At 40.9% G+C, this 18,194-nt stretch overlaps 1 protein-coding gene across 9 annotated transcripts in view; it reads right to left on the bottom strand.

Moving 5' to 3' along the window:
* Positions 1 to 14,398, bottom strand: part of TBC1D1 (TBC1 domain family member 1) — a 115,309-nt gene extending 100,911 nt beyond the window's left edge. For 6 of the 9 annotated variants that reach the window (XR_004356756.1, XM_032685957.1, XM_032685962.1 and 3 more), the window contains exons 1-2: positions 14,304 to 14,398; positions 6,157 to 6,672 (exon numbers count right to left, since the gene is read on the bottom strand). Coding sequence is in view for 8 of the 9 variants with exons in the window: in XM_032685957.1 (XP_032541848.1) it covers positions 6,157 to 6,573 (417 nt within the window). In the remaining variant the exon portion in view is untranslated. Of the gene's footprint in view, positions 1 to 6,156; positions 6,673 to 6,994; positions 7,018 to 13,568; positions 13,683 to 14,289 lie in introns of those variants that run through there. The other 3 variants (XM_032685958.1, XM_032685959.1, XM_032685960.1) reach the window with 3 other exon arrangements.
* Positions 14,399 to 18,194: the final 3,796 nt, after the last annotated feature.

The following is an 18,194-nucleotide window of genomic DNA, read 5'->3' as shown; positions in this document are numbered from 1 at the left end:
CTAATGTAAAAACTCGTTGTGTAAGAATCGTCAGTCATGAAGCTAAGCCTCACAACAACTGCTTTGGAGTGAGTTCACTGGGCCTCTGCCATTCCTTTTATAGATGAATAATGTGAAGTTCACTCACAAGATCAGCTCTGTGCAGCCTCACAGAGAGCTAAGTGTTGATTATCTGAAACCAGCTTCTTCAGCACATAATCAGATCATAAACAACATGTAAGAGAGTGCTGCATTCCAGGTAATACAGCATGATCTACTTAAGTGCATAAGCTATTTTAACTCATGAAAGTAGGTGAAGGTTGTTTAAAAGCATAGTAACTGTTAAAGCAACTGGTGGGCAAAAAGCCCCGAAGACCTCTGTCAAAAAAACCAATCACCGTTGTAACCAAACAGCTCAACAACAGGGCAAGTGCTACATTTCAGTAAGTACCTCAGTGTAAAGAGATGGGGCTTATCTGTGTCTGCTGTGGGGCAGATTTGGCACAAGCAAAGTCAATCAGCAGGCTCAGGTCTCAAGCAGGTGTCCCAGTCTGCTGCAACCATACTGCACTGCTGTTCTCATGCTAGCATTCCTGCAGCTGCCTGGGCCAAAAGCTGTCCCTGATGGATGACTATACAGAGAAGATTCAGAAGCACCACACAGACTTGTGCTCGTCTTGTGCAGCTGTGATCCTTCTTTAAATCACAGGCAATATTTCTCTGAGCAGAAAAGAACAGTTCTACCCAGTGTTTGCCATTATAGCATTAACTGCTCTGGTAAACACAAGTATATATTACAGGCTGTTATGACAACTTGTGTCCAGACTCTTGGGGGTAAAAAAAACCAAAACCCACACAAACAAAAACACCCCAATGAAATATAACCCTTTAAAAATTGGAGCTGAACTTTTTACATTTCTTCATACTCTAGTTCTGCATTGTTAATTGATAATGTCACAGAAATATTTTTCCTTACAAGACATCAGCTCAAGTTTCTAGGCTTTCCCTCAAATCCCCTGAACCTCCAGTTCATATCACAGAATAAAAAAGGGGAAACTTTCAAGCATTCTGAGGAAAAAAGGTGACAGTGTTGTCTGCTGACTTCTACTATGCATACAGGAGTTTATTTTACCCCGTGACCATGAAGAACAGGTGGATGAAGCACTCTACAGACAGCTCAAAGCAGCCTCCCATTAGCAGACCTTGATCCTGATGAGGGAATTCAACCACTGAAATATCTGCTGGAGGAAAAACACAGCAGGGCATAGTCAATCCAGCAAGTTCTCAGGGAGCCTCAATAACAACTTGTCGGCCCAAATGACAGAGGAGGTGATCAATGAGTTGCTCTGCTGGGCCTCATACCTATCAACATGGAAGAGCTTGTTGGGGTCAGGCACAGCCTTGGCTGCAGTGACCATGAGATGGTAGAGTTCAGGATCCTGAGAAGCAGAGCAAAAAGCAAGATCACAACCCTGGACTTCAGAAGATCATAGTTTGGCCTCTTCAGTGATCAGCTTGAAACAGCACCATCAAATAAGGCCCTGGAGGGAAGATGATCCAAGAAAATTGGTTGTTATTCAAAGATCACCTCGTTCAAGCTCGAGAGCAGTCCATCCAAATGACCAAGAAAAAAATGCCCACATAGATGAACAAGCAGCTCTTAGCAAAACTCAAACATAAAAGGGGAGAATGCAGAAGGTGTAAGAAGAGACAGGTAACCTGAGATGAAGACACTGTCTGAGCACACAAAGACATGGTTAGGAAAGCCAAAGTCCACCTGGAATTGAATCTAGCAAGGAATGTCAAAGGCAACAAAGAAGGTTTTTATAGCTTTGTAGGTGACAAAACACAGACTAGGGATAATGTGGGCCTGCTGCTGAATGGAGCAGGCCCACAGGACATGGAAAAGGCTGAGGTACTGAATGTCCTCTTTGTCTCAGACTTATGTAAAACCATTAAATTTAGGACTGTTATTCTTTATTTACAATAAATACAGAAGTATAATAAAGGACAGTACAACCTTAACTTGCCTTAAATCTAAACTAGCTCAGGGCATTAATCAGATAAACTAGTGACCAGTGTTCTGTTTACCAGCCAAAACATACATCAAGTAAAATAAAACATATCTAAGTAAAACAAATCATTCCATACACCATAGAAAGATTAACATAATGACGTCTGGAATTATTTTGCCAAACTGAAAATAAGAACAGAAATTACTCTTCCTCTGTAATGTTTTGGCTACTTTTCATCTGCTGGAGAGGGATACCATGTGACAGTATGCCATTAGCTTCTCGTTATTTCTCTCTTTCATTCCTTGTAGCGAACCATGTGCTAAAGCAAGGCATCCTACAGAAGCAAAGCAATGCTGTGTTTGGGGAGAATGAACTCAGGAAGGAAATGGCACTCACCTACAGTTCCAGTTTAGAACTACCACTTCTCAAGTGTAAGATTAAAATGCCAATAATTTTTAAAGTATATAGTTTTCAATAACAACAGTGATAATAGCATCACAAACGTCAGACCAGAGGTTACTGGGGAGATATGGAGGCTAGTAGCACATATGTTTTCATTTAAGCCATCGCACTCCTACAGTACCCAAGCACTCTTGCCAAGGTGTTCCACAAGGCTGCATTCTTATGACAAAGGTACTATCCTGTAAGCACATTTAGTGGAGAGTTAATTTCTCCTCAGCTTCCACCACCATTACTCATCATGGTATATATATAAGCCTCATGACCTATGAGTAGCCTTCAGAAGCTCCCTCAGGCAATATAACTGAATCCTGCTCCATTCCTGAGCACCTACAAAGAATATGGGTTAATGCTTCAGCCCCACCCTCAGGCAGAAATTACTCAATCATGAGGCCCCATCAGAACCTCCAAAGAATGAGGGTGAAGGGATAAGAAACTCCACTATCTGTAACTAAAGAAAACTTACTGAGGTTATACATGAAGAAGGAAGGAAGGCAGGCTCCAGATCCCATGTCTGACAAATCTGCTTAGAAAGAAGATTGTAATCCATAGAGCAGCTCTCCCTAGGCAGTGTAAACCCATCCTTTTAGCACTGAGTGGAATGATCTCTATATTCACATGCTTGTTTTTCATAATGTCATCTCATCCTTCCTTACTTACTGCTGCTCATCAGGGAAAGTGTGCCATACATTGCCATGATGATACAACAGAAATAATTACAGAAGATCCTACAGAGTGAAGACAAAGACCACAATGGAGCACTGCCTTTTCTCTCACTGCTAAAGAGGAGCAGAACAAAGAATTCCTTGCAAAGAATCCTCACATCACTTATTATTAATTACCTATCTACTGATTTCTTCTCTAAAGTGGATATGCTGGTAATGCAGCAACAATGAAACCAACATTCACATTCAGGAAAAGCATTGCATGCAATTCCCACACCTCCATCAACTCTAGAACTGAGTGAAATATTACCCAGCAAAAAATCATTTCCTATTAACAAAATTCTTTCAATTAAACAGTAAAATAACCCCTCACGAATCAGATGCATGTTCTTGCTCAATTTGTACATATAAAGGAGTACAACTAGCGTTAATGGACTGCAGTCTACCTGCAATGCTGATATTAAAAAGCCCAACCATTCCTGGCTTTCTATACTTTCTACCACCTCCAGTGCTATTCCTCTGTCTGCATGACATTCAAGCTGCTTGTCCTCCTTTTCAAAGGCCTTCACTATTTAGTCTTCTACTCACTTACTTTTGGCTTAACACACTAACCTTCCTACTCTACTTCTCCTGCAGACATACTTCTGCCCTGTTCTATTCTACTTATCCTAAGATGAGGATATACTCAGAACTTATTTGCAAAGTCACAAAGCACCTTCTACTTCAAATACTCAGTCAGACTTTACTTACTCCGAGATCTCTTTGTCAAATAAAGCCCTGCTACAGATTTATATATGCAGATACAAAGAACTGTGGCTCTTGCAGTTTACAATGTTATCATAATTGGTATTCAGATGTTTGTTGGGTTTTCTTCAAATAAAAATAGATGAAGTGAAAATATCACAAAAATCTAGATGTCCAACACGGCTGGGTAAAGAGTTGTTATGAACATGCAAATTTTGTGAATAAACCTCTCTGTACTGCTGTGTCTCTTTTACAGAGCTGAAGAAAATAGAAAAAAAAGAGTCCTCAGAAACAAGAGCGCCAGCACAGGAGTCACACAGACTGCAAAAGTCCATTTTCGAAAATGTGTTTCTTCTGAAGTTGAACATAAGCTGCAGCAACATAATGCTAAATTCTTCATGCCAACTCACTGGCTTTTAACAAACAGCTCCTTCAATTTGTAATAAAGTATACAGTACACTCCTACGCTTTCAAGTTGGGTTTCTGCAAAACAGGTAACATCATTTCACTCCTCCTGAGAAATATACAAACATCAATTAGCTAAAAGGCATTATATGACAATATTCAGGGCAGAGTAACAGCACCCTATAAAGCATAAGGGACTTAAAAGGTGGAAATGATATTGAATTTAAGTAAAAGAAGCAGGGCTTCACTTTAGAAGGTAAGAACACGTGGCATTTCCATTATCCTTTTGTTAAAACATAGGTCCACAAATGCTGATTAGATGTCTACCTAGCCTGCAAAAAATTCAAGAGCAACAACCCTTGTAATCAAGGCAAGTTAAGAGACCAGGCAGACGGTAGTTTTTGAAAGGACAGATAGCTATGTGAATCTAAAACAGGCATCCAAAAATTCTGGGTGTTGTCTCCAAAAACATGTAGACACAGCTGCAAATTCACCTACAGACTTATTTTGTTCTCATTCAATTCAAACATGTCCAGGAGTTTGATCAAACATGAAGAAAAAGTACCTGAATCCTTTGTTGCAAAAGAAAATGCAGAAGAAAATGTACTAGAAATGATCGTGCATTGTACTCACCATAATCCTGAAAAATCACAAGTGAAAATAAGTGTATAAGCAACTGCAAAATGCTACTTGAATACCAACTGCTATTCATTGTCGGGTTTTGAAACATCTATTCCTTATTTCTGTTTTTACATTCATAAACTTGGTATTCTACATTTAACTTGACAGGATTTCTCACTTGAATGCTTGTGATTTACAATGCATTTGCCTTCTAATTTACTGGAACTGCCATTTTATCTGGGGGGATTTAACTAAAGCTGTTTCCATATGTTTTGAGCTCTAAGCTTGAGACCATGGATTTGGAATTGTATGGTGTTTTGCTATTGGGCAGGTTGGCATAAATCCCACGTGTGGTGTATATTCACATAATACCTTCAGGGTGCTTTAGTAGGACATCTCCTATGAGTCAAGCAAGCATGCAGTTTTCCAACTTTGTAACTAGAGTCAACACTGACCATTTTGTCTCCAGTATATCACAATAGCCTTGTGTCAAATCCTAGTCATTTTACTCATTCACAAGCATTATTGTCTCACATTACTCTCAGACAGAAGAGATTGACAATTTTAATGCTTCTACCTTTTCAGCGAGGACACAATTGGTTCTTATGAAATGCAGACAGCTAAATCTCACACAGTGCAAGACATGCACACCCAGCTCCTGTCTCACACTACACAGCAGCAAGCCTGCATGTCCCAGAGTCACAGAGACTGTGCCTTTCTCCCATTGTCCAACCCTATCTGCCAGGCTTTGTGGACTATAGAACCAGGAAGAGGTTTCCACAGTGTCCTGTGGTTGGAGATAATGCTACACACAGAGGTTCCACCTTACTCCTCCTCTTTCTGAGAAAGGAGGTATCTCTGTTTCCCAGTCACATAGGTCTCAACTCAGGAAAACAGAAATTTGAGACGTCTGAGTACAGCATTAGATAAAGTTCACAGTGACTCAAGAGTGAAATCCTAGCCCTAGTGACATCAACAGAAAAACTCTCACTGACTTGAGTGCCAAGATTTCAGTCTATATCCCAAACTAAAGTGTCTTTTAAGGTGATGAAATTTAGGCCCAAATCCTGTAAGAAATGTACACATCTTTCACTTCACAAATTGAGCAGTTGCAATTCAACTGAACCATTAAGTAAACTGACACTTACTGGTGAGACCCAGATTCTAATTGTACAACCTTAAGGTCTTACAATGTAGTGATAGGATTCAAACACCACAAAAGGAACTCCAGGAATGCTTGCTTCTGTTTTAGGGTTTTTTTTACTTACTTTTGTCTGATCATCGGCTTTAAACACATAGCAGATACTTTGCTGTTTTGCTGCTTCATCCCTTATCAGACAAGCAAAGTAACTTGGATCATGGCTGTTGTGAATGAGTTTGTGGACATGCTGTGGCTTGTATTCAAACAAACTTGAACAAATCAAAGGATCCCACTGCTGGATTTTCCCCGTGTCTGGTTCACATCGCAAACTCGCTGGTGAAACATAAAGTCGGATTTGGCTGATGACAGGTTCTTCTTTGGAAGACTTTGTACTGAGCATCCGGATCTCTGCCACAATCCAAGGCAGCATTGACATGGTGGTTAGGGAGTGCACTGGGAGAGAACCAATGAGCTGGAGACTGAAACTTGCTGAGAAATCACTAGGTGTTTGACACTTTTTAGCTTTGAATGTTATTGGCTCCATTTTACCACTCTTTAGGGAAGCTGGACTAATTCACCAATATTTCAGTTCCATGGAATGACATTATCTGGACGGTTCCTTTGATTAAAGAACAGAAGAGTTCTGAAAAGAAAAGAAATAGTTATGTAAGTGCTGGTACCCTATTAAAAACAAACTGTCAGTAACACAAATAATTAATAGCTTAACTTCGGAAGAAACAAGCTGGTCAGAAGAGTGACCATCTACCATGACCTATCCAGTGAGTTCCCCCTCTCTACAGTGGGCCTTACTATTTCATGTCCAACAAATGTGATTGCAATAAACACATTGCTTGGAAAATGTTAGTCCTGATTTAAAAGCTGTTTTATGACCCTGGCTAAACATCCAATGACTAACTAAACTTTAAAATGCACATTCCTGTGCATTACCTTGTAATACACATTACCCTGTATCTGTTTCATGGGCAGGCATATGTGGATCACACCAGCCTATTTCAATCCTATTATCACAGAAGGAACTCAGCTGAGCTATTCTGACCTTCATGACAGTTGAAATCAGTGCTTGCTAAGACACTTTCACATGTGAAAAAAAAAAAGGTAACTTGACAAATTTCTTGTTCGTATGTGGATGTCTTTGAATTTGGCTACTAATATGGAGTTGTTTCCTTGAGTACAGTTTGCCAAGTGATTATTGGTTGTAACCAACCAGGCTTTTTCAATAAATAACACTCCAGAAATCACTGTCATCTGGAAAAGCTGGCAGCAGTCAACTGACTGATCGCTGATAAACCTGTGAGATAGCAGTCACGAGCAATAATCCTTACAGCATCCCATGAAAAACCAGACAATGATCACAATTCATGATTGTATTTTAATGCTGGGCAGCGAGACAGGAATATTTAAATGTTTGACACACTGACATTGTATCATTTCCATTCCTTAAAATATCAAATGGAACTCTGTTAGACACATCCCTGTTGTAACCCTGTTATACCCAGCATCTACCACCACTACTGTTATTATGTATCAGTAGTTTTAGTAACAAAATCCAATAATTGCATTTATTTATAAATATCACTTTGCAAATACAGTCTACAAAAACACATATACTGGCATTTGTTATACTACCCTATTTTAACTCATTAATTGAGCCTGTTTCAGCTGTTACATTATATTGTGTAAGACTGACGAGAATCTGACAGGCCTGTAACTGTGTGTGTTTAAGTACCAAGACACTAGTTCACCCTCAGTCTTAAGAGAGTTTCCCATGAGAAGATCTATTAAAACCAACATGGACAGTACCAAGAACTCCTTACAAAACATTTTAATTACATTTGAACATCTGTTTACTGTGGCAACAATATTTCTTGTCTTTGTTCATCTACAAATGTGACCGATCAAAAATAGCAGTATTTTTCCTCATAAGTTTTCATTAAAGTTTGTCCTTCATTTGTCTTTGTAATAATATTCTCAAACTGAGTTTCTAACACTTTTTCACCTTGTTGAAAATGAAAGGAAACTTTAGGATTTAAAAAAATCCCAAAACTTCTAAAAAAAAATTTAAAATGCAACCAGTTTGTAAGTGTCTGAGTGGGGGAAAATGTTCCTGCAGTAACTGGCAAACAGTAAAAACAAGAGAACTGCAGAAACATTTTCCCCCACTCATTTACTCTTCTGAAATTTTTGCATCTTTTGACAAATGAACTCTGTAGCAATGTCACCAGTTCCAATGATACCAAATTTAGCAAAACTAATAGTGCATGAGTGCATGTTTTAAAGACACTATTCAATGAAATCATCATAAGCAGCATTCTAGATGCGTAGAACAATTTTTTTAAAAGCCCTTTCATAAAGGGCTGCATGTGTGTGTGTCTGCATGTGGGAGCTGTGGGAAAAAGGACCATGAAAATCTAGAATTTGCATGCCTAATTTCAGTCATATTACAACTGGTTTTAACATGTTTGGTTGTTTGTTTCACAAACAAGCAAGAAAACAAACACCTTTTACATTAATATAAATGTATTACAACATAAAAGGAAACGGCCTCAAGATATGCCAGGTTGGACATCAGAAAGAATTTCTTTATTGAAAGGGTGGCAAGGATTGGAATAGGCTGCTCACAGAAGCAGTGGAGTCACCATCCCTGGAAGTGTTCAAGAAATGACTGGACATGGCACTCAGTGCTATGGTTTAGTTGACATGGTGGTGTTCAGTCAAACATTGGACTTGATGATCTTGGAGGTCTTTTCCAACATCAATGATTCGATGATTCTGTATGGGATAGCAGCTTCAGGAAGCATTTTTACACCTCATCAACAGACTGTTAAATGCAATTATCATTACAGTTTTGTGTCTGCCAGGAATCAAAATGATCTCTTCTTCTTTGACAAACCATTACAAATATTTTCCCCTTAACAGTATCAACAAAATAAAAAAACTGCAGGGAAGATTGGATTAATTCATAAGTACAATGGCAGATATTCCAAACAAAACAAGTAAAAAATCGAGTTCTTAGCTTTTAGTGTTTTTTGCACTTTGTGTCATACATCATAATCTCAGAATGAGAAAGCCAAAGAAAACTCCAGTCTTAGCTGAGAATAGGAGAATTGAGCTACCACACAGATAATGACCTATTAGTCACATACTTTTTGTAGTCATAGTTCTTATTTGTGTTTTCTCAGCACTTTTTAAAAAAATGTAATTAATTAAAAGGCATGTATATATAACAGTCACACTCATTTTAATCAACTTTTCAAGGAAGAGATGATTTGATTACCACCATCTACCATGCTCTTTTACCCCAGACCTACAAGGCACTGTAGCCTCAAATAGAAATAAACATCACAATATAATACATTATTTTGCATGCTAACTCTAAGGACTAAACAGTATATAAGAAATTGATGTTGATACTCTGTCATACTTAAACACTGTACTGCTGGAATGTATTTCATATAAATGCAAAGCTTCTTCGCATTCATCTCTTTTTAAAAAAATAAACACCTTCTAAAGTCAACAACACACTCCGGTGCCTGCATTTGTTATTTCTAAAGAAAAACAATTAATACTAAATCAAAACAGTTAAGTAGAAGTCAGAATGCTACGGGGTTTTTTCCTAATGCTAGAAGGGGCTGAAAGTGCAGTTTCTCAGAGCACAGATTTAGCAGTGTCAGAAGGTCTCCTTATCTAACCTGTATCATTCTGTATGTTACTGTTCTGCATGTTTACATCTCCCTTTCTCAGCCCTTCTTTCTTTGTTTCCTCCTCCTGTCACTTGTCTTAAGCAAATCCCACCAGAAATTATGCCAATTTCATGCTGCTGGTGTTAACATTCTTTAAGTTTACAGCGAGGGCTAGGTTTTACTTCAAGACCATGAAGTATTTCTGTACATGCTTAATTTAGACCTAAAAAATAGTTTTGTTCTACTCAACGGGCCTATTCCCAGCCATAAAATTAAGCACACATTTACAGCCAAAGAGTAACTGTGCTCTGAGCCTGTCCATGTCTGGCCTGACTCCACCACTTGGAATTATGGCACCTTTACCCATCTCTGGTTGCCACCATTCAGTTCATCCCCTCTGAAATTTGGCTCTGCAGGTGCCGTAGGAGTTTACCATACATATCAGTACAGTAGGATCTAACAAGCTTCCTTTTCCTCCCAAATGTCTGAGTACTTTCAAACAGCTTCTTCAAAGCAAATGCTTATTACACCTTTAATCCAAGAGGGAATAGAAAAGGTAAAAATATAAAACTGTCCACTTGTTTCCCTCCACCTCACTTTTGATCTTCCTTTGACAGCTCTAAGTACCATTTAGCTTTGTTACTCTGGGCTGGGAGAGGACTGCCAGGTTTTGCTTCACACTGGCTGGGCATATCTGATTATTCTCCCAGCGCTCACAGATATAACTAGGACAGTTCCTCTTCTCCACTGGCATCTTTTGAAGGATCTTGGTTGCCCCTGTACTCACAGCTGAGACGAGCTTGAGTGTCATCCCTCAGCTGACAGCTTTGCTGCTGTCTAAGAAAGGCTCATAGACTTTAAACTGGATCTTAATGTTGCCACTGATTTAGTTGTATTTGCTCCATCAGCATAAGAACAGCTAGTCAAACTGTAACACACATGATATTTACACAAACTACATTAATATATCTAACTCTGCTTTCTATACTAGGGGACATCAGACTGACTCACTAATGTGGAAGATATACATGGGAACATATGTATGCTCTCTGTCCTCAACTTTTCTTTCACTTAATCAACCCAGCCACTTCTCACAAGTGGGGAACAGGCTTAGAAAGCACACAACACTATGTCGATGGTCCTGTTCTAGCAAAATCTGATACTGTGGGTTTTTTAAAAAAACATATTAAGTTCTTGTTCTCTGTGTTATGTCACCAGAAGCTAAAAGGGATACCCTCAGAGAGAAGTCAGGGTGATGGCAGGACAGCCTGAAAGGGACAGTCACAAAAATTATTACTTCTGTCATTCTGGACCTTAGGTTCTCTCTGCGTGAAGGTACATGTCTAAGCAGCTGTGTGTCATGCAGGACATCATTCCTCAAAACTCATCTTCTCTCAAGAGAGCAAAGGACATGAGGACAAGGTATAGGCTCCGGGTGCCAGTTGGTTGGATAGGGCTAGGTAAGCTTTGAGGTTCAGAGAAGAATCTTATGGGGTTATTGTGTTATTAACCTAGGAAGGTGGGGCACTAAACACTGGGTGTGGGCAGCTGAGGGAACAGCAGACAGATTTAGGACAGACTCAAACTAATACAGTAAAAAAGGCAAAGAGGGGAGAGAGACTTCTAAACCAAAAGAACACACACAAATAAAAAAAAAAAAAAGAAAGAAAAAAGAGGAAAAAGGAAAAAAGCAGAAAAAAGTTATCCTTCTTTTGTTCTTTCTTCTTAACTGGACTAAATTCAATACAGACATGCAGCCAAAGGTTTTAAACTCTTGTTCAGACCATCAGTAACTACAGACTTAAGCAACCCTTCACTCTCCTCCAGCTCCTTCCCTGGTTTGGTAGCAGTTAAGACTGCTGGGACTCACAGCAGAACAGATGAGTTTAGAAGATGCGTCAAGCAAGGAAGGAGTCAGAGCTTTCATACAGCAACGATTAAACACGGAGTTTGACCTGAAAGCTGTTGCACAGAAAGATGCCAGCTTACTCAACGTTTGCAGTTTTTCTGAGAGGCAACTGTGCAGTTACTCCACATCAGGCTGCTGACATGAGAGCAGGTTTTTTTTCTGTAAGTTTTCTCCCCTTCAAGAAGCCAAGCAAAAATTCCAACCATACAGCAAGGTCTTGTGAAAAACAGCTTGTCTTAAAGAGCACAAATTTGTTCAGCTCTTCTCTGCACAGCATTAACAGTGAACCCTGACAACAAATGGAACCAGAGGCACTGGTACTGACTGCATTTCACCTCTGATTATTTTAGCAGAAATATCGTACTACTTAAGGATTATGAGGAGCCCTGGCCTACAGCCAGAGTTCTGGAATACAAGCCAGGACTAAATACCACTTCTTTCCCTCTCTGTCTGATCCTTAACCGAGATTTACATTGTCTTTGCTCATGCTGACACATTTCTCTATCGACCTGGCAGGATATACAGAAAAACACAAACAAGAATATGTCATGACACAGTCACTGCTGAGAAGTCCTTTTATGTTTCCATCCATATGCATAAAATTATTTTCTTCTTGTCTGGTATCCAACACAGTATCCATTAAATCACTGTATGGGGCAGCTCATCGCAAGCTTTTCTTTCTTTTTTTTAATTTTTATTTTGTGTGTGTGTATTCTTGCAACATTTTTGTCCTGTTTTCTACAGTTAAATCAGATTGTTTAGGTATCTTACCACAGGTTACTCTCAGTTTTCAAATAGTTTTAATTAAACTGGCACTTGGAAACAGGACTCACCCCTCCTGTTGCAAGGACGTTCTTCTTATCTCATAGCTACTGATTATCTGCTGTTTCCTTCTGGAGCTATGGCTTGCTGGGCATCAGCATGTGCAAGTCCAGAAGTCAATTTGACTCAGAAATTACTTTTAATTTCCATTATTTTTTCATTAAATGCTGACCTCTAAAAGATACTTTTAAATGCTGTCAGCAGCTTCAGATGGGGCCCTGAATAACCCATCATATACTCTGGTACTGGTTTTCCAGTAATAAGCACACCTAAAATATTTAGCAATATAGCCAGCACTTATATCACTATTCAAATAGGTTAAAAAGTCTATTAATAAAAAAATTGCAACAAAATGGTAGTATGTTCTTGATTATAAACATACACATTTATAATCAACTATCAAATGAAGAAAATAGCTGACTGTTCCTGCCCTTAATGCCTGTTGCTCTTTCCCTAATAGAGTCCATGGAAATTAATATGCCGATGATTGAGGTCTTCTGAGTCAGCCTCATACAGACCTGAACAAAATACTGGGCTGTTCTACCACTATAATGAACTGGGAAAAAAAAAATCTTTGTAAAAGAACACTTGCTAGATAAATTACATTATGAATGCCATTCCTTTTTAATCAATTACATATCTACAGCCAAAATGCCTGAATCCAACTTTTCAGTTAACCAAATTAAAGTGAAAAAAGCGTCAAGTCATCCACCTATCGCTGAAGGTGTTTCACATTCCTTCCAGCCTCTCGCTCTTCTCACCTGCAAGCATTTCTACTTTTGCGTATAACCTGTGATTTTTAGCATTTCTATAAAACAACAAAATTCTGTGACAAATTTCTATTTCAGGACTTAGAAGTGTTAAAAGTATAGTCATCAGCTCAGAGGTATTTGCTATTCAGAAGATGTATATTTTATTAATTTTTGACCCACGATGTTCAATTCAATCCAATCTCTGGGCTTAACACAGGCACAAATCCCACCATCTGCACTACTGAAGGTTCCTACAGCAGATCTGCCATGTTAGCCTCTCTGCCAAATACAACACGGCACACAAAGGTCTCAATTTTTTCAAACTGCGCTATAAATAACCACATTCGTTTCATACCTCTCGTGAACGCGGTTTCAAGCGGTCATTCCCTTGTTGATTTACTTCGCGAATTTAAAGGGCCATAAAAGCACTGCGCCGTTGTGGAGGGACTGAAGGTTACACCCGGCTGTGCTGCGGTAGGAAAGGTCTATTTCACCCCAGGGAAGAGCTTTGCTGCCCTGAGAAGGAGCGGGGTCTGGGAGGAGCTACACCCACCGAATTTGCATTGATGGATAAGGAAAGAGCAGGCAAGAGAAAGAAAGAACAGAAGGGCAGACCGTCGCACATCAAGTGATTAAATTCAAGTAGGTCTTTTTGTTATTCTGACGAGGAGCCAGCTCTCCTGGGACCCCCACAAGCGAGAAGGGCGGCACCGACGCGCCCGTCCCCTCCCCGTCCCGCAGCAATGCTGTCCCCAGAGCAAGTGCTGCGGCTTCGACCGACGGTGCGACCCCGCCGCGGGAGCCGGGAGGGCTGCAGCCCGTCCTTCCCCCAGCCGGACCCACCCGGCGGCTTCTCCCACCTCGGGGTGCGGGTGCAACACGGGCTGCCCCGCCAGCGAGTGCCTCACTTCTCGCCTCAGCTCTTTCACTTCCTCAACACCAAGAGCCGCTCTTCCTCCTTCCTCCCACCCTCCCAAAACGCAGCTCAGTCCCGCCAGCGCCGCTCCCCCGCGCTGGCCCCCACTGCCGCCCCTGCCAGGCCTGGGGCTGGAGCGGGAGCTGGAACTGGTGCTGACCGGGACCCGCTTACCGCCGCAGGATGTGCCGGCTGCAAGGAAGTGCCGTCGGCGGGCAGGAGCGGCGGCCCCGCGCTCCCCTGCCGGGCACCTCCCGCGAGGGGCGGCGGGCAGAGCCGGTAACGGGCCGGGCGAGCCACCGCCTCCCGCTGCCCGCCCCGCCCCGACCTGCCCGCGGCCCAGGCGGGAGCAGGGGGGACCCGGACTGCACACCCCGCGGTGCCGCTCGCCGCCTCGCCCCGCCAACGCGGGCGAAAATAGCAACAGGCGGCGGGTCCCGGGCCGGGGCGGAGGGCGGAGAGGGACAGGCGTCCGCCAGAGTCGACGGGCAGCCGGCGACAGTCGGGCGCCCATGTCGCGACCATGGGCAGCTGGGGCCCTCGCCCCCGGTCCGTGTCGTCCCTCTCGAGGAGCATTTCGGCGACGCTGCCCCGTGTGTCTGGCACAGCCTCTAATCTCCCGCAGAAAACGTGTCACAGTGAGCCCGAGCTGACCACTTAACTTGCGAGCAGTTTGTTCGCTAAACTGGGACTAGCCCGGCTCCTGGACTCTGGACCGGCCAAGTCCCTCCTCGGGTGCGGGCCTAGCCCTGGCCGCGGGGCAGCCTTCTGCGGATTCACCTTCGCTGAGTCACGTTCACACCTTCCATGCACGAGAAGCCACACTTACAAATGTATAAAATCACTGTAAGAGTTGGTATTAGTTGGTCTTTCAGTTGCCAGAGAGGATAAGGAATGAGTGGATCCAGAGACATAATTATACTCCTCTGCAAGTGCAGATGGTTAAGGCACCCTATATTGCCGTTCTGCAAACCACTTTTGCACTCAGTTAATTTCAAGTCTTCTTGGCAGTAAGACCACTGATTTACTTACTTTTCTACACATTTGTAGAATCGGAGCTTTCTAAAAGAAATCTGTTCTGTTGGTATAAGTGGAACAGTCAAGCAGTTAAATGCAAGCATAGCCTTGCCCCAGATTATGAAAGCAAGTCAGATTTTGGTATGTAAGCAAATCCTCTACTTGCAAAGTGTAGATACACGTATCTCCACAGCCTTTGGCTCCTAGGGGTACTTTCATAGTATTGCTGATACGTGAATTGAAGTATGCAAGCAGCAATTCCCTCAGGGCACTTGTTCTCTATCTGTACTCAGTTCATGGTTTGCTTCTGCTTCTTCAGATGTGGGAATAGGTACGAGTGCCTCTTGTTTTTCAGTGACATCCTTTGCATTCCTTGGGAAGAGGAGTACCACTCCTTGCAATCAATGCCTGTCTTAGTTTTTAAGCCATCACAGCTGGGGACACCTCAGCTTATTTTACCACCTACCAGTCTCAGCGCCTGAGACAAGTGTGCCCTATTGCTCGTTTTATGCTGCCTGAGCATTGCACACTCTGGTAACCATATTCTAGCAGAAGGTGAACTGCAATTCTCACCCAGACAGTTCCAGCATTTCAGCTGAGGCTCATGCATTGCCAAAGTACCAACCAATGATCTTAAGAAGACATTTTTTTACTGCTTCACTGTTGCCTTTCAGAAGATGGTAATGAAACAGATGTGGATCCTACAAGACTAATTCTTGCTGTTAAAAAAATCCTTGAACAACAACAGAAGTCAATACTAGAGCATTACAATTAGAAACCCTTTCTTTATTCTGCTTTTTGCTAGATGGGAAAGAAATAAGCCACAGTTTTCAGGCTACCTCCCATGAAAGCTACCTAATCATCACCTTTCAGGCTACACTGGACAGCGTTCCTTCTCTCTCTGCTTTGTGATAGAACTGTTACTTAAGTGGGGGGGAAAATAATAATTTGTGGAACAAGAACCAGAATGGGGGTTGTACATTCCTGTCCCTAAAAATTAAACACTTCTATGTGTTCCATGGACTGGTACACCCATATTCAAGTGAAAGTCTTGCACACCAGGCTTCCTAACAATTTCCGTTTTTCTGAAGCAGTAGATCTCTTTTTCTTCACAGGTTAGATTTTCTTTACAGTTAGCCTATTAACTAAAACATACTACTATCACATTAATTTCTTCAGACAGAGGAGGAAAATGTGCTTTCCACATCCTGCAAAAATTTTGTAAAAGAACACTAGTTTTTTTGTTTGTCCAGTCACATTCTGAAGAAATGCAAAGAAAACCCCTCCACTGCCTTTTGTACAGAACCTAAATATACAGGCTTATATGAGGCATGCTATGAGAACATTTAGGCAATGAAGCCTCTTTTGTAGGCTAAGGAGCAGAGGCATCTACTCACTTGATCCCAGTTGGGGTAAGGATTGTACATTAGTACAAATTTAGGCTGAATGTGCCTGGCCACAAGTGAAGGCAGAGCTTGGGCTGCTGTGACAGTGGATTCACCCTTTGAAGTACACGAGGCAAACAGGAAGTTTTAAGTTTCCACCCAAGATGCTTTCAGAGTTCAGGTTGCTCCATAGTTGGGCAGCAGCTGAGCAGTAACATTTTTGGATTGTGAATTTCAATGCAGGCACTTACACTGAGCTTCAGTTGCATTATAAGCATCTGTGCTTTTTCCCTCTGGATAACTCATAATGATGAATTTCTATTGCTGTTATATAAAACAGTCTTTTTTTTGTGACTTCTTTCATGTAAATCTGTTTAGTACCTTAATATGGGCTACTAATTGTTTTGCAGTGCCTTGACTTAAGTGAGCTCTGGAGGAAGTTCTAAATCCTTATGCAATGACATTGTATCTCCACATGCTATTTATATATAGACCCTGATATTTCACAAAATTTGCATAACTGTTACTATAGCATGTTTGCCTACTGCATATGCTATAGGAATGCATGCCAGTGATATTAATTAGTGATTATCTTTGTAGACAAGAGGCTTTCTATTATCACTGATAACAAGTAAAGAGTCAAGAAAGAGTTGAGCTACAATTACAGATCCTGCCTGCTGCTGTCTCTGTGTTTTTGAGCATTTCAGATTTCATGATTAATCCCATCTCCCCTTTGTTCCCATAAATACATTTGAAAATTACTTACCCCGATTGTGTGAGTATTTTAAGCTTTTCCTGTTGTTTGGAAGCTGCAGTTGCTATGCCATCATCTATATTACAGTTTATGTAGGTGAGTGTTAAGATACAATTGGAGAGTTTAATAGGCTCATCTCATTGTGCACAGTGTTCTGATGGTGCGTGTCCTCATTTCAGTTACTGGGCAATTGCTATACAAAAGAGTAATGTTGGCTTCCACTTGGAAGTGGAGCAGAAATACTATCCTTGATGAATGTGTCTTATATAGTGCAAATAAGTACTGGGAAGGAAAGCAATTCAGCTTAATTATATTCGATTAGTTTTATACCTGTGGGCAGACAACAGTTTCATTAGTGATTATTTTTATTTACAATTAATTTTTAGATTTATGTATGGCATCCATATGTCTTCAGACACAGAATCCTAAATGTCCCCAAACTATGTTGTAAGGACTTAAACTGGTGGTTAACAGAGGTTAATTTAATATTATTTTAATGTTGCTATTCACAGAGACTGTTAAGGATTTGCTTATTGGTCATGTGTCAAAATAAAACCCACGACCACTGGAACTTCGAAGAGCAATAGTGAGGAGGAAACTTTATTTACAGAAACTTTGTAGGTGAATTAACAAATTTAAGCACATACTTGAACAGTAGGAAAATAATTGCTTATATAATAAATCTTCTATAGTGAATTCCAGTTATCCTTGTATGATTTGTTGTATATATAGCAAAATTCTCAAATAAATCCTTCTGCAACTCAATACTTGAGTATTATACAATACTTTTTCATAATATGCTGTGGATTAAGGAAGATTAAATATATTTACTCCTTCCAGCCAAACTGTTTCATAAAGTTTACTGAATAAAATAAAATTCAAGGATGAAACTGGGACTAGTCATCATCA

The sequence above is a fragment of the Chiroxiphia lanceolata genome, chromosome 4 (genome assembly GCF_009829145.1).
Source record: "Chiroxiphia lanceolata isolate bChiLan1 chromosome 4, bChiLan1.pri, whole genome shotgun sequence".
Taxonomy (NCBI): domain Eukaryota; kingdom Metazoa; phylum Chordata; class Aves; order Passeriformes; family Pipridae; genus Chiroxiphia; species Chiroxiphia lanceolata.
This window is presented reverse-complemented; position numbering and strand designations above follow the sequence as displayed.